Consider the following 13,506-nt stretch of genomic DNA (forward strand, 5'->3'; position numbering starts at 1 on the left):
GGAAAGTTTGTGGGGGCCCCTCTGTTATATGCCCCTCTTGGAAACAGGCATCAATCTGGGGTCTGCTTCTCCCGTCTCTGAATCAAGCCCAGACCAGCTAGGGCATGGGACCACAGATATTGAGATGCTCTGTTGACCCAACAGCTGGCTGCAGGAAGTTCCACCAGTTAATTACCTATTAATTACCCCAACCCCCTGGCTTGGGACCAGAGCAAGGGCAGGGGGACCTCTCTTAGGTGGCATTTGACGCCCAACCCGTCATTCCCTGAGCAAATGATCCTTCCCTCTACTTGGCAGCAGCGAAGGTCCAAACTTATCTCCCCAGCTTGGATTAATATTTAAGTGCCCATGTGCCACTAGCTTGAGACTTTCCCACCAAGGGCTCTGGGTTCATAGCAGGACCCACCCCTCTCTCCCTCACCCTGCCCTTCCTCGTGTCTCCAGCCCTGCTGGAGATTTTGCTGGATCTCCTTTGTCATGGGGCCCCAGGCCGGCATTTTTACCCCAGGGCTCGGGGTTTACAGGGCTGCGCTGACACTGCCAGTGCCTGGAAACCTGCCAGGCTGCAGCACTGCCCTCGGGAAACAGGACAAGGTCCCGTCGGTAGCATCAGGGACCCCCATTTTGTGCTTCACCCCGGGAGACTGACACTGCACAGGGCACCCGAGCAGGGAGGACAGAGCCTGGAAGAGATCAGTAATTCTGGGAGTCTCTCCTTTCATCTTCCTTGCTCAGCATTTCCTTGGTCTGACCGCACACGAGCGCTGGTGACAATAAGCCAGCAGGGGCCTAAGTCCCTTCCTCGGCCCTGCCCTGGCACTGCCATCCAACACCCCCCCCCAGGCAGCTGCTCTGCTCCCGTCAGCCGCGGCTTCCCCTTCACTGTCAGTGCTCTTTCCATCAGGGAAGGCCTGTCGTCCCCCCCGTGGCGCTGGAGACAGATTCTCTCCTCCCGGGGTGCCAAGGAGCCAAATGCCAGCGTTGGCAGCCCTCAGACATATCCCGGGCTGGTCGAAGCCCTGGCTCCAGCAGCAGGTGCTTACGTGAGAATTTCAGCTTCCTCTTTTTTCTTTCTGAGTCAGTTTACAGCCCTTGCGGCAGCAAAGAAACCTCCCGGCTGCAACTGGAGAGAACTCGAAAGACTCAAAACCCGACGGTTTTTGCACAACCTGGAAACGCTCATTACTTTGAAGACATTGCATGGGTGGGGAATTTTTTTCTTGGTTACCTGAGGGCTTTTGAGCATTTGGGGTTAGCCAGGCTGCGGGCAGACAGACAGAGAGGGGATGTACAAAGATGGGGAGGACGGAAGGAAATCTGGAAGCTCCCCCGAGCCCTTCACGCCATGGTCTCCGAACAAACCTTAGCTGTGCCATAAGGACCCTCCGGTGTCTCCTCCTCGCCGTCTGCTCGGGATCCCTTCCTTCCTCCTGCCTGGCGCCTCCTGAAGCTGCGGGGTGACGCAACCCCGGTCCCCAAGCGGGGCAGGAGCGAGGGGCGGCAGAGAGAACAAGGGACGGGGTCTAGGTCTTGGCACTAGGGAGGAGACGAGCCTGCAGGGCTGGGCGCTGCTCTGGGGAGGGGGGCGTGCGTGCTGCACTGGGGGGCACAGCTGTGGGGTGGGGGGGCACCAGGGCACAGCTGTGAGATGGGCACCAGGGCACAGCTATGGGGTGGGGGGGCAGTACTGGGGGGCATCAGGGCACAGCTATGGGGTGGGGGGGCAGTACTGGGGGGCATCAGGGCACAGCTGTGGGGGGGCACCAGGGCACAGCTATGGGGTGGGGGGGCAGTACTGGGGGGTGTCAGGGCACAGCTGTGGGGGGGGCACCAGGGCGCAGCAATGGGGTGGGGGGGCAGTACTGGGGGGGCGTCAGGGCACAGCTATGGGGTGGGGGGCAGTACTGGGGGGCATCAGGGCACAGCTGTGGGGTGGGGGGGCAGTACTGGGGGGCATCAGGGCACAGCTGTGGGGTGGGGGGGCAGTACTGGGGGGCATCAGGGCACAGCTGTGGGGGGGGCAGTACTGGGGGGCATCAGGGCACAGCTGTGGGGGGGGGCACCAGGGCACAGCTGTGGGGTGGGGGGCCAGTACTGGGGGGCACCAGGCCACAGCTGTGGGGTGGGGGGGCAGTACTGGGGGGGCATCAGGGCACAGCTGTGAGATGGGGGGGCACCAGGGCGCAGCTATGGGGTGGGGGCAGCAGTGGGCGGCCATCAGGGCATGCATGGGAGGAGGGGAAACACTGGGGTGGGGGGGGAATGGCAATGGGTCTGGCATTGGCAGCTGCCCCATCATCCGGGGCTTTGAACCACTTTCATCCGGGTCCCCGGGCAGAGCCGCAGGAGCTACAGGAGAGCACACGCGCACGCGCCCCGCTCCGGCCGCAGCCCGCCCGACAGCTCTGCACAGGCGCGCTGCGGTCCGGAGGAGGGCGCTGCCTGGGGGCCGGGCGCGGCCGTGCTACGCATGCGCGCCGCTTGGCGCAGGGGAGGCGGGGAGCAGACAAAGACGGGGCCGCGCGCAGGCGTAGTGGCCCCGCGCCCAGCGCAGGCGCATGGGCGGGCGGAAGCGGCGCGGTGGTAACGCGCAGGCGCGGTGCGGCGCTGGGCTGGGATTTAAAGGGGCAGGAGCGGCCGCGTCTGTGCTGCCCCCTGCGCCGCGGCGCCCCCCGGCGGCGGGATGGGGTGCGGCGGCTTCGCCTGCACGCGCAACGCGCTCTGCGCGCTCAACGTCGTCTACGTGGTCAGTGCGGGGAGGGGGGCTGGAGCCTTGGGGGGAGTGGCCTGGCTGGGGGCTGTGGGGGGCCCTGGTGGATGCCCTTTCCTGGGGCTGGGCTGGGGGGGCCCTGAGGCCTCGGCCCCCTGCTCTGGGTGATGCTCAGGGTCTCCCCCTGGGGGCTCCAAACCCCCTGCTTGGAGGGGGTGAGTGAGGGGGGGCCTGTGACCTCCCCCTGCTGGGGTGGGTGGGGCTGTGATGAGCCCCCCTTTCCTGCCCCGGTGCTGGGGGGGAGGGGGGTTGATTTCTGCAGTCCTGAAGCACCTTGGGGATCCCTTCTCACCTGGGGGGGGCAGGTAACTCCTTGCTCCCCAGAGGAAAGGGCTTTGCCCTTGGTTGGGGGGGTGGGCTCCCTGCACACCTCTGCTTGGGGACTGGGGGGTGGTCCACGCAAGCTGTGATGCAGGGCATCAGCGGGGAGTGCCCTGTGGGGCCCTAGGGTCCTCGTGTGACCGTCGCGCCTGAGCCCGCACCTGGTGCGGGGCTGGGTTGGGAGCAAAACCAGATCCTCCCCCGCTTGCCTGCAAACACAACCAGTGTCTCCTATTGCGGTTGCCTGCGGGTATCATGGGCTGGGGCCCGCACATGCAGCCCTGATGGCCGTGGCCCCAACACCGAGACGGAGCCAGGTGCAGCTGGACCCGCACCCAGAGGCCTGGAGCAGTCTTCGCAGGCTGGAGAGGGGACTCCTGATGGTCAAAACAGTGGCGGAGAAGCAACCTATGTGGCTGGGGGTGGCTTGTTCTCCAGGGAGATGAGATCTGTTCTCTACCCCGGTGCCAGGGAGCTCTTGCACTACCATGGACTCAGCGGCAATGCCGGCGCTTGCCCCTGTTGCTTGCAGGGGTCCTGCTGGAGCCAGAGCTCGGGGCGAGGAGGCTTTTTCCCTTGGGCTTGCCATGCCTGGCCTGGGCAGTCCGTTGCTTTTAGTGTCCAGCCGTAGAATGGGAAGTGAAACCTGCGTCGTAGCAACACAAGGAGAGTCCCAAGCAAAGAAGACAAGTGGCTTTCTCGGAAAGAAGCTGGCGCTGTGTGTGTGCCAGCTGTGACCTCTTGCCCACCCCTAGCCTGAGCTCGGAGGCTTCTCGTTCTTGCCAGATCCAAGGTCCCGGGCAGCAGGGAGTCCTGGCCAAAGGCATCCACGTCTTCAGCTGCCTCCGTGCCCTTCCCCAGCTCTTGTTTGGTCTCTGGGGGTTTTGCACCTTTGATAAAGTCCAGGGGCCAGGGGCTGTGGTGTCCTGCCCTGCACCTCAGTAGGGACCTAACCCCCCCCATGCCTCTGTCTGCCTCCTCGAAGAAGGGGAGTCAAAATAGCTGGCAAGGACCCCCTCCCCCCAGGCAGCCATGATGTGGGCACTGGAGCAGGCAGGTACTTGGTATCACCTTGTGCCAGGACCTGAGGCTAGGACGTCGGGTATCTGGAAACGGAGGGCACGGCTCGGTCTGGCCACTGCTAGAAGCTGAATCCTCATGAGACCCAAAGCTATTGCAGCACAAAGGGGCCATGCTGGGGGCCTGGCTTGGGGGCTCCCACCCCGCCCGGCTCACTCCTGTGCCTGCGTCAGTAATTAAGCTGCTGACGCAGTGCTGGGATGTGGGCTCAGGCCTGGGTGTGACGGGCTGGGGAGGAGAGGAGGGTGGGGAGCCCCTGGCGAAAGCAGAAAGGGAGTCATAAAGCATGAGGCAAGGCCCCTATCCAGCTGGTGCTGCCTGTCTGCACAAGCAGCCCTGTTGGAAGGGGTTGAGCTATTCCCCCCATGAGGCAGGGATAGAGCAGGAGGGGGCATTTGGGGTTGGGGGCAAACTAGCATTATTAGGATACACTTTAGCCACAGTCCAGGGACAGTGGGCTCCACACAGCCAGTGAGCACCCTACTCCTCTCCCTGAGCAGCTCGTATGGGAGCTTAAGGGAAACTGAGGCACCGAGAAGAGCAATGGCAGGCTGGGACTAGAGCTCAGCATTAGGGCTGGGGTCTTACCAGTCCTCCTCCCCCAGTCTTGGGGCCAGGGTCCTGGCAGTGCTCCTCCCTCCCCCAGCCTGGGGGCCAAGGTCATGCTGGTGACCCCTGTCCTGGTCTCTTCTAGCTGGTGGGGCTGCTGCTGATTGGTGTGGCCGCCTGGGGCAAGGGCTTTGACATTGTCTCCAGCATTCGCATCATCGGCGGCGTCCTTGCTGTGGGCATCTTCCTGCTGCTTATTGCTGTCGTGGGCCTAGTCGGTGCCGTCCACCACCATCAGGTCCTGCTCTTCTTCGTATCCTTTGGTGACCAGGGCCTGATCCTGGAAGACCCCCTTCACATACACACGTGACATGTCACAGGGGGGCTCTGGAGCTGGCCAAAGGCACCCGGGGGGGGCAATAAACACACAGACCTGGCACCTCCTAAATCAACACCCTACTGCAGCTCGGACTGGGGAGAGCTCTGCCACCTCAATGAGGAACAATGGTCACAAGCTGATGGAGAATAGGTTTAGGTTGGAGATCAGAAGGTAATATTTTACAGTTAGGATGGCCGAAATCTGGAACCAGCTTCCCAGGGAAGTGGTCCTCGCCCCTACCTTGAGCAAATTCAAGAGGAGGTTGGATGGTCTGGGGTCTTGTGAACCCAGCATTCATTCCTGCCTGTGGCAGGGGGTCAGGCTAGATGATCTGTTCAGGTCCCTCCTGCCCCTAGCTACTATGAAACTATGAAACCTCCATCCCCTTCTTCCCTCCCAGGGATGCTGCTTCCACCCCCCCTTGGGACCAGCACAAGTCCTGAGTTCCAGCTTTGGCACCTTGCTTCTCTGGCAAAACTGCCCACTGGGTGCTGGAGGTGGCACTGACCTCCCTCTGGCTGCTGTGCCAATGGCAGATGCAGTCACGGTGTGTCAGATGCCCAGAGGGGGGTTGGGGGGATACCCTAAAATGAGGATGGGGGTTGTTAGGCAATGCTGTGATGCCATGGATGGCAGAGGACCTCACCTACCTGAGGTGGCAGGGGTAGAAGCTGTGGCCCTGTGGGCAGCTGTGCTGATTTAAGGGACCCTGGAGACCCCACCCAAGAACCCAGGCATCCAGGGCCCTGCTGGGTATGAGGCAGGGGTCCCATTTTGGGCAAGTCACTTGGGCACTATGCAGCTGGTAGCTGGCACCTGGGCCAAGGGGACAAAGCCCTGGGATGAGACCTCTATGGGTTGAAGAGAGGTCCCATCATCATGAGAGGAGTCCTGCCAGAGTACCAAGCCCATGGGCATCAGATGCTGTGCCCAGGCACCCTGGAGGGGGGCTGGTGACAGGGAGCCGTCACCTCTTTCCTTGACTCTGTCCCCAGTACATGATCATCCTGGGCCTCGTCTTCATCTTCCAGTTTGGCATCTCCTGCTCGTGCCTGGCACTGAACCGGAGCCGGCAGGTGAGTCCCAGCAGGGTGGGCACAGCCCCCCAGATCCAGCCAGACACCCCCACCCTCATCTCCGATTTTACTGCCACCCCTTCTCATATCTTACCCGTATGGGGGCAGAGATGAGCACTTGGTAGTGGCTATACCCCAACACCCCCTTGCCAGGGTGGGGGCAGCAGGCAGGGAGGGCACTGGCTTGCAGGTCCGGATTGAATGCCAATTAATGAGCGCTAATTAACGGCTGCCCCAGGAGAGCCTCTTCAACACCACTTGGCACCTGCTGAGCAACCAGACACGGCAGAGTGTGGAGGAAAGCTTGGACTGCTGCGGGCTCTTCAACAACACCAGGGACCCAGACACCCTCTGCACTTTCCAGACTGATCTCAGCCTCTGCCACGCAGTGAGTGGGGGTCTGGGGGGGGGTGGAATCTGCCTCCGCTGAGCTGCTAGTGCTGCTACTGGCTGAGATGCCCGGGGTTGCCAGGACCTTGATGCCTTCTCTTGGCTGGACCAGAGAGAGGAGTTTGGGGCTGGGGGGGGCTCTACCGTCCCATGGCAGCATCTCACCCCTGTGGCCCCTCCTGCCTTGCAGAAATGTGTCGGCTCTCGGGAGCAGGGTGTTGTCTGCCTCACCTGTGGGGAGAAGATGCTCAAACACTCGGACGAGGCCCTCAAGATCTTGGGGGGTGTTGGGCTCTTCTTCAGCTTCACGGAGGTATGGTGGGTACAGGAGGGTGGGTGGGAGGGAGCTGGGGGCTGGCCCATGCCCCAGCTGCCCCCCCCACCCTCATGTCTCTCTTCCAGATCCTGGGTGTGTGGCTTGCCATGCGGTACCGCAACCAGAAGGACCCCCGAGCCAACCCCAGCGCCTTCTTGTAGGCCGATTTTGCCCCCTGCGTGCCCCCCTGCCCCTCGCCATAGCTGCTAGGAAGGGGCGCCCGGCTCTGCCCATCGTGTGGGGCCTCTGCCAGGGTCCCAAGCTGCCGAGTGCGGCCCCGGCTGCGGTATGAAGCCTTCGGTAACTGGCAGAGATGTCCCAGGCTTGAAGTGGGGGCTAGGGGGTCTGAGTGGAGATAGGGTCTTGTTGTCAGTGAGCTAGGCAAGCGGCGTCACTGGCAGCCAAGCGTCATCTCAAGCCTGGGACTGGGCCCTGCCCGAGCCCATGACCTCTGACCCTTGGCTTTTGCCCCCCATCACCCTGCCCACCAGCTCCAGCCTGGCAAGGGGCTGCACTGGCTGAGCCTGGTGCAGGGGACTGGGACACCCCCCTCCTTCTCTCCCCCGCCCCGCCCCTTGGCACCTCTTTCTGGGCAGAGCAGACAAAGCCTTAGGTTTGGCCCAAGTGGGCAGGTGGCATCCCCCACCCCCTGTCCAAGTCTCCCAGCAGCCAGCTCTACTCATCTCAGGGGCTGAGGAGCTGCAGGACATGGTATGGATGTGCTCAAGTCCCAGCAGGTGTCCCCTTTTCCCCCCCTGAAGTACTGATGGGGGGGTGGGGGGGAAGGGGGGTACTCCCTGCCCCTTCCTCTGTCTGGTGGGAGTTAGGCAGTGCTTAGCCCAGGGAGATGCCTGCTGTTCCCCCGTGGTGTCATGCGGCCTTAGAAGCCACGTCCTGAGCTGCCACAGGGTAGCAGGGAACTCATGCTGTGGCCTGGGGGGGAAGGCGCTGGGCTCTAAGCTTGGCCCAAGTGCTAACACTGGGCATGGCCCTAGGCCAGGCGGGAGCAGGGGGAGCCTGCCTCCCAGCTTGCAGGTTCCTGGCATGAAATGGGGACCTGGACCTGACCCCCACCCCAGACACTCGAGGCACCAGAGCAGGCGGGGGAGGTGCGGTGGGGTTGGGGGGGCTCCGCGCTGTGTGTCTATCAACACTGCTGTAGATTGGGTACCTTGTCACGGCCCCTTGGAAATAAACACCTGATTGCCAAGCCAGGCTCCGGCTCTCACTCACCACCCCATCCCTTCGTGCTGGGCACAACTCCGATCGGCGTCCCCTCCCTGCGCACCTGGTGCCGCGACAATCCAGAATAGGCCCCCCACCCCAGCCAGCTGGACAAAGACAGGGCCAAGAGCCTGAAGAGCGGAGCGGGGCTGGGCCAAGCCCTCCCCACTGCCCTTTATTGGAATGGCAGTGTCTGCAGAGCAGGTAGAAAACGTCACTAATTCATAATTCATAATGTGCTTTTCATAGAACTAATTCATATAAATACCAACTGTCACAGCCTCCCCACCCCCACGTGAGCTGCTCGCTCGTGAGCACCATGGACCCCCTCCCCCCCTTGCAAGGCACACCGGAGCACCAGGGGATTCCCTGATGCAAGGCACATGCGTGGCATAGTCACAACAGTTCAGAGCCCTTGAACTAATTCTGTAGTGGGTGGGAAAAAGAGGTCAAGGAAATTCCCTGTGTGACTCCAGGAAAGCAGAGGACTGAACTGCTCCCAGAGGCAGTAGGTAACCTGCACCCAGGGGCTACAACAGATCAGCCTTCGAGGGGGGCAGTTTGTAAGCAGCGCCACCCGTTCCAGGCACATGATAAACCCTGGGAAAACCAGGGACACTAGAGCCAACAAAGGTCCTGAGAGGGGCAAAGATGGGCCGCTGGCAAGGTGCCCAGGGGCAGGGAGAGGAGAGGCAAATCGCCCAGAAAAGCAAGCAGGAATGAGACCTGTGGACCTCGGATGCCCCCGGATGCCTGGCCAGTGGTGGGGAGACGCTCCCCCCAGGCTATGCATGATGCAGGCAAGTTTTCTGTCATTTCTCTGGGATTGTTCCTGTCTGAGCAATTTCATGACTTTGCTAGCACCAAGTTTAGATAACATGGGCCCGAGCGTAGCGGGCAAACTGAGTTCTGCCAAGGCTTTTTAGGCCTTCCCCGAACTAAGCAATAAAATAATACAGAGCCTTATAAGGCAGTGGGAAAAGTAAGCACTGAGACTGGTACGGCGGATGAACACCGGGATGTCCTGAAGACCCTATGCGCTCACCAGGAAGCCCCTCACACTGACACATCCCCTCCCCCTCATGCAAGCAGGTTGCACGGGGTGGGGGGGGAGGGGGTCCCTGCCTGCCCTCGTACAAGCAGCTTGTGGCCAGAAACAAGGAACAGCAGCAGCCCCTGGACACTGCGGGGGACCAGTGGGGGGAGAAACCGTGGCTACAACCAGGGGCAGGGTGGGATGGCGATATGGCCGCAATGTCAAGGCAGGTCAGTGTCTGGGTGGGGGGCCTCACCAGGGGCAGGTCAGTGTCCAGGAGAGGGGCCCAGGTGCCCCATGGTGAAGTGGGGGTAGGCACCGTCCATGGCATCGTCCAGCTGGCAGCACCTCTGTCCCAAACGCCCTCCAGCGGAGAGGGGGGTGGGGTCGGTGGGGCAGTGTCCTTGTGCACAAGTCCTCTGGGTGGTCTGGGGTGGAGGGGGGCTACCCCTCTCCTGCACTGGCATCCTGGAGGTACGAGTGCTGCAGGGCATCATAGGCCGAGATCCGCCTGTGGGGGCTGAAGGTCAGCAGCTCCTGGGGGAGGGGGGCAGAGAAGGAGGGGTTACATGGGGTGTGGAGACCCGCCCCGCACACAAGGCTGGGCTGGAAGCAGGATGGGGTTTCAGAGCAACAAAGGGTTAATGCATCAGCGAGGCCTTGCTTTTATCCACACCTTCAATGCCCCTCACTGCCCACCCAACCTGCAGCACCCTACAACCCATCCAGCGCCCCTCACTCCCAACCTACCAACAGCAGCTGGGCACCCAGGGCCTCTATCTCAGGCACGAAGGTCTTGACAGGCTGGGGGCCACGGGCCTTGAAGGCACCACGGGGCAGGGACACGTCTCGGGGCCAGTCGTCCTCCGCCGGGAGCCCAATCATGCTGTGGGATGGGAAGGGGGGACAGGGCACGTGAGTGGGCATCAGCTTTGGCAGGATCAGGGCCCCCCCGCCCACTCAGTACAGGAGTCCCGCCAGGCCCCACAGCCCCCAGGTGCTGCCAGCATGGATTCCCACACCCCCCACCCATGACTCACTCGAAGATCTTGCCCAGCTGGTCGGTCTCAGAGTTGCCACAGAAGAGAGGCCTGTGGAGGAGACAGGGCTGAGGTCAGAGGGGGCTGGGGGGGAGCCCTGCCCCCCATCTTCACCCTCTTCCTCTGCCCCCTGAGTGTGGCCGCACCAACCTTGGCACTGCTTCCCCTGCTGCAGGGAGCTGACCCGGTCCCGCCTCCCCCCCAGGCAGCTGCATGCACATGGACCACCCCCTTATCGCCCCTTCCCCTGCCCCTCCAGGGAAGGGGGAGCTGGCCCCTGCCCCTCCCTGCTTATCAGGCCCTGTCCGATAAGGCGCCCGGGGGTCGACCCTAGCTCGGCTCTAATCAATTGTCTCCCAGCCGCTGGGCCCCACCCTGCCCCTGCGCTCGATGCTGTACACAGTGGGATCCACCCAAGGGGGCTGGCAAAGACCCCTGCCCCCTACCCTTGGGGAAGAGGTGCTCACCCAGGCCCTACCATGCCCAGCGTGTCCCCACCACACTCTTGTGCCATCACGCACGTGTGCCGTCCCCCCACCCCACTCACTTGCGCCGGAACATCTCCGCGAAGATGCAGCCCACGCTCCACATGTCCACGGGGGTGGCATAGGTCGACTGCAGCAAGACCTCGGGCGCCCGGTACCACAGGGTCACCACCTGCGGGCGAGTGGGTGATACAGTCGCTTAGCCCCCCCACCCTCTCCCCATGGGCCGGGCTCCCCTGCATGGGGTGGGGGAGGGACAGAAGGCTCCAGCCAGGCAGGAAATGCCTTTGGGCTGAGTGTCCTTCCCCCATCGGTCACTTCCTCCCTCCACCCAGCCCAGACACTTCCTGGCTGGGAGAGGGGCTGGGCAGGGGGCTGCTTAGGTCATGGGAGTGGACCCCTGCCACCAGGGGAGTGCTGGGGGTGCAGAGAGCCCAGAAGACCCCTCCCCATCACCCCAGGCTCCCCTGCAAAGCAGAGGCCTTGCTAAGAGTCTACCCAGGCTCTCACTGTGCCCTGCTCCAGAGGTTGGGGGGGAGAGAGGTCTCAGATCCATCAGCAGAGACCAGCCCCCTCTTAACCCCCGCTAACCAGGGGCTGCTTCCACCTGCCAGGGCGGCCTGGATACCGGGGTGCCCCCAGAGCCCCCTCCCCCAGCTCACCACGGGTGTCAGGGCCATCTGGCAGCTGTAGATGCGGGCCAGCCCGAAGTCGGCCAGCTTCACCTGCCCGCCGCTGGTCACCAGGATGTTCTCGGGCTTCAGGTCGCGATGCACGATGCAGTTGGAGTGCAGGAAGTCCAGGCCCCGCAGGAATTGCCGCATCAGGTCCTGGCGGGGCAGGAGAGGAGCGTGAGCTCAAACAGCCTCTGGGTGGGTGGGTTTGGGGGGGGGAAGCAAGCTCAGGACCCCCCTGCCGTACCTTGATGGTGTCGGGGGGCAGCCCGGGGGCCGGGGCCTTGTCCAGGTAGGTTTTCAGGTCCTGGTCCACGTGCTCGAAGACCAGCGTCACCTTAGTCTCGCGCTCCGTGCGCATGGTGGCGCACACGTCCATCAGCCTGCGGGGGGGGGGGACAGGGTGAGCCAGGGGTCTCCAAGCCGGGGCAGCGGAGAGACGTGGGGGGCGGCAGCCACGGGGTGGAGCCCCCCGATCGTGGGGGAGCCACGGGACCAGGCGGCGCGGCGCTCACCGGATGATGTTGGGGTGGTCGAAGTGCTCGAGGCGCTTGAGCAGCGCCACCTCGCGCAGGGTGGAGGGCGGCAGCCCGTTCTCGGTGCTGGGCACCCGCACGTTCTTCAGCGCCACGAAGCGCCCGCTCTGCAGGTCCCGCGCCTTGTACACGGTGCCGTAGGCGCCCACGCCGATCTCGGCCACCGGCTCGTACTGCGCCCGCACCTCCTTGGCCATCCCGGCTCCCGGCCCCTGCAGGCAGAGCGGGGGTCACGGCCCGCGCCCCCGACCCTACAACAACACGGGCCCACGTGGCGGACCCCCGCCGGCCCCGCCCCAAGTGTGCGCGTGTCCCCGGGGCTCGCGCGTGCGCACGGGGGGCGGGGCGTGGCCAGGGCGGGGGGGGGCTCACCGGGGGCCACGCTGCGGTGGGGCCGGGCCGGACCGGGCGGGTGTCCGTGTCGGTGCGGGGGCCGGGGGGCGGGGCTGGAGGACCGGAACCAGCGAGACAGGGCGGCCGGAAGGACCGCGCAGACCCCCCCCGCTCCCCGCCCCCCGGACGCATGGGTTGGCGGGGGGGCGGGATTTGAACCCGGGGTTCTGGGGGTGCAGCTCAGCCCCCCCCCACAGTGTATGGGGGGGGCTCCTGCCTCACCTCCCCCACCCCCATATGGGGGGGCAGTGCTGGGGGGGGCAGTTCCACCCCAGAAGTGGCTGCATTTGCCCGGGGGTGGTGCCCCCCCTCCCCCCAGAGCCTGCAAGGGGGGGGGTCTCTCCTCCTGCCCCCCCTCCCCCCGGGCTGCCTGGACCCGCTGGGGGTGCCCTTAGTTCGTGGGGGGGGGGAGGGTTCAGATGCTACCGTAATGCGTGTAATACAGGGGCAGAGGAGTGCCGGGGAGGGGAGGGCAGGGCAGTGCCGGGGCAGCGCTCATTAGCCCCGGTGTCTGGCTCCTCCTCCCGGTGCGGGAGGCTCCGGCCGGAGGCGGCTCGGGGCTTTCAGCACCACGAACAGGGCCCGGCCCCTCGCCCGCCGCGCGCTGTCACGAGTTTGCCCCGCGTCGGGCCTCAGCTCTGTGCCCCGCTCTTCTCCCGGGGTAGGCGGCTGCCCGGGCCCGCGGGGACCAGCCCCACGGTGGGAAGGGCCCGGCTGGGCCCCTCCCTGCTCTGTGCCTCAGTTTCCCCGGCTCTTAAAGGCTTCCTGGCGCTGCGGTCCCGCAGAGACTGCCTCGTGTGCGCGTGTGCAGGTGTGAACACGGGGGCGCGCGCGTGATGTGCGGGTGTCTACGCGGGCGTGGGCATGCATGGGCACACGCGTATGTATGCAAGAGTGTACACGCACACAAATGCATGTAAGTGCATGAATGTACATGTGTGCGTGTGTGTAGGTGTGCTCGTGCCCATGCATATGTGTTTATGCATGCGATGCATGTATATGCGTGTGTCTATGCATGTGTTCACGTGTGAGTACTTGCGTAGGTGTGTACATGCCTATGCATGTATGTGTGTGCACATGTGCGCATGTGATGTATGTGTGTTTACACGTGATGCATGCGTACATGCCCATGTATATGTGTTCATGTGTGTGTGCAGGTGATGCATGTGTGCACCTGAGTATGTGTGCATGTATAACCGCATATGTGTGCAGGTATGTGCATTCCCATGTACTTACA

At 63.7% G+C, this 13,506-nt stretch overlaps 2 protein-coding genes across 2 annotated transcripts; one reads left to right on the forward strand and one right to left on the reverse strand.

Moving 5' to 3' along the window:
* Positions 1 to 2,596: 2,596 nt before the first annotated feature.
* On the forward strand, positions 2,597 to 8,091 carry TSPAN31 (tetraspanin 31). Its single transcript, XM_006266778.4, has 6 exons — positions 2,597 to 2,746; positions 4,866 to 5,033; positions 6,095 to 6,175; positions 6,414 to 6,563; positions 6,756 to 6,878; positions 6,968 to 8,091. The coding sequence occupies exons 1-6, from the start codon at positions 2,684 to 2,686 to the stop codon at positions 7,040 to 7,042; spliced, it is 660 nt and encodes a 219-aa protein (XP_006266840.1). The 5' UTR covers positions 2,597 to 2,683; the 3' UTR covers positions 7,043 to 8,091.
* A 143-nt stretch (positions 8,092 to 8,234) lies between these two features.
* CDK4 (cyclin dependent kinase 4) lies at positions 8,235 to 12,432 on the reverse strand. The gene is made up of 8 exons (XM_006266777.4): positions 12,249 to 12,432; positions 11,856 to 12,088; positions 11,588 to 11,723; positions 11,329 to 11,496; positions 10,729 to 10,838; positions 10,182 to 10,232; positions 9,892 to 10,027; positions 8,235 to 9,678 (listed from the first exon to the last, which is right to left on the reverse strand). Exons 1-8 carry the CDS (start codon positions 12,399 to 12,401, stop codon positions 9,586 to 9,588), a joined length of 1,080 nt encoding a protein of 359 aa, XP_006266839.2. The 5' UTR covers positions 12,402 to 12,432; the 3' UTR covers positions 8,235 to 9,585.
* Positions 12,433 to 13,506: the final 1,074 nt, after the last annotated feature.

Source organism: Alligator mississippiensis, chromosome 15 (assembly GCF_030867095.1).
Source record: "Alligator mississippiensis isolate rAllMis1 chromosome 15, rAllMis1, whole genome shotgun sequence".
Classification (NCBI taxonomy): Eukaryota; Metazoa; Chordata; order Crocodylia; family Alligatoridae; genus Alligator; species Alligator mississippiensis.

Coding starts and splice junctions, on each gene's coding strand:
- TSPAN31 (XM_006266778.4), top strand. CDS start 2,684: ATGGGGTGCGGCGGCTTCGCCTGCACGCGCAACGCGCTCTGCGCGCTC. Junction 5,034..6,094: donor ATCAGGTCCTGCTCTTCTTC/GTATCCTTTGGT, acceptor CTCTGTCCCCAG/TACATGATCATCCTGGGCCT. Junction 6,176..6,413: donor CACTGAACCGGAGCCGGCAG/GTGAGTCCCAGC, acceptor CGGCTGCCCCAG/GAGAGCCTCTTCAACACCAC.
- CDK4 (XM_006266777.4), bottom strand. CDS start 12,401: ATGCGTCCGGGGGGCGGGGAGCGGGGGGGGTCTGCGCGGTCCTTCCGG. Junction 11,497..11,587: donor TGCCCCCCGACACCATCAAG/GTACGGCAGGGG, acceptor CTGCCCCGCCAG/GACCTGATGCGGCAATTCCT. Junction 10,028..10,181: donor CAGCTGGGCAAGATCTTCGA/GTGAGTCATGGG, acceptor CCCATCCCACAG/CATGATTGGGCTCCCGGCGG.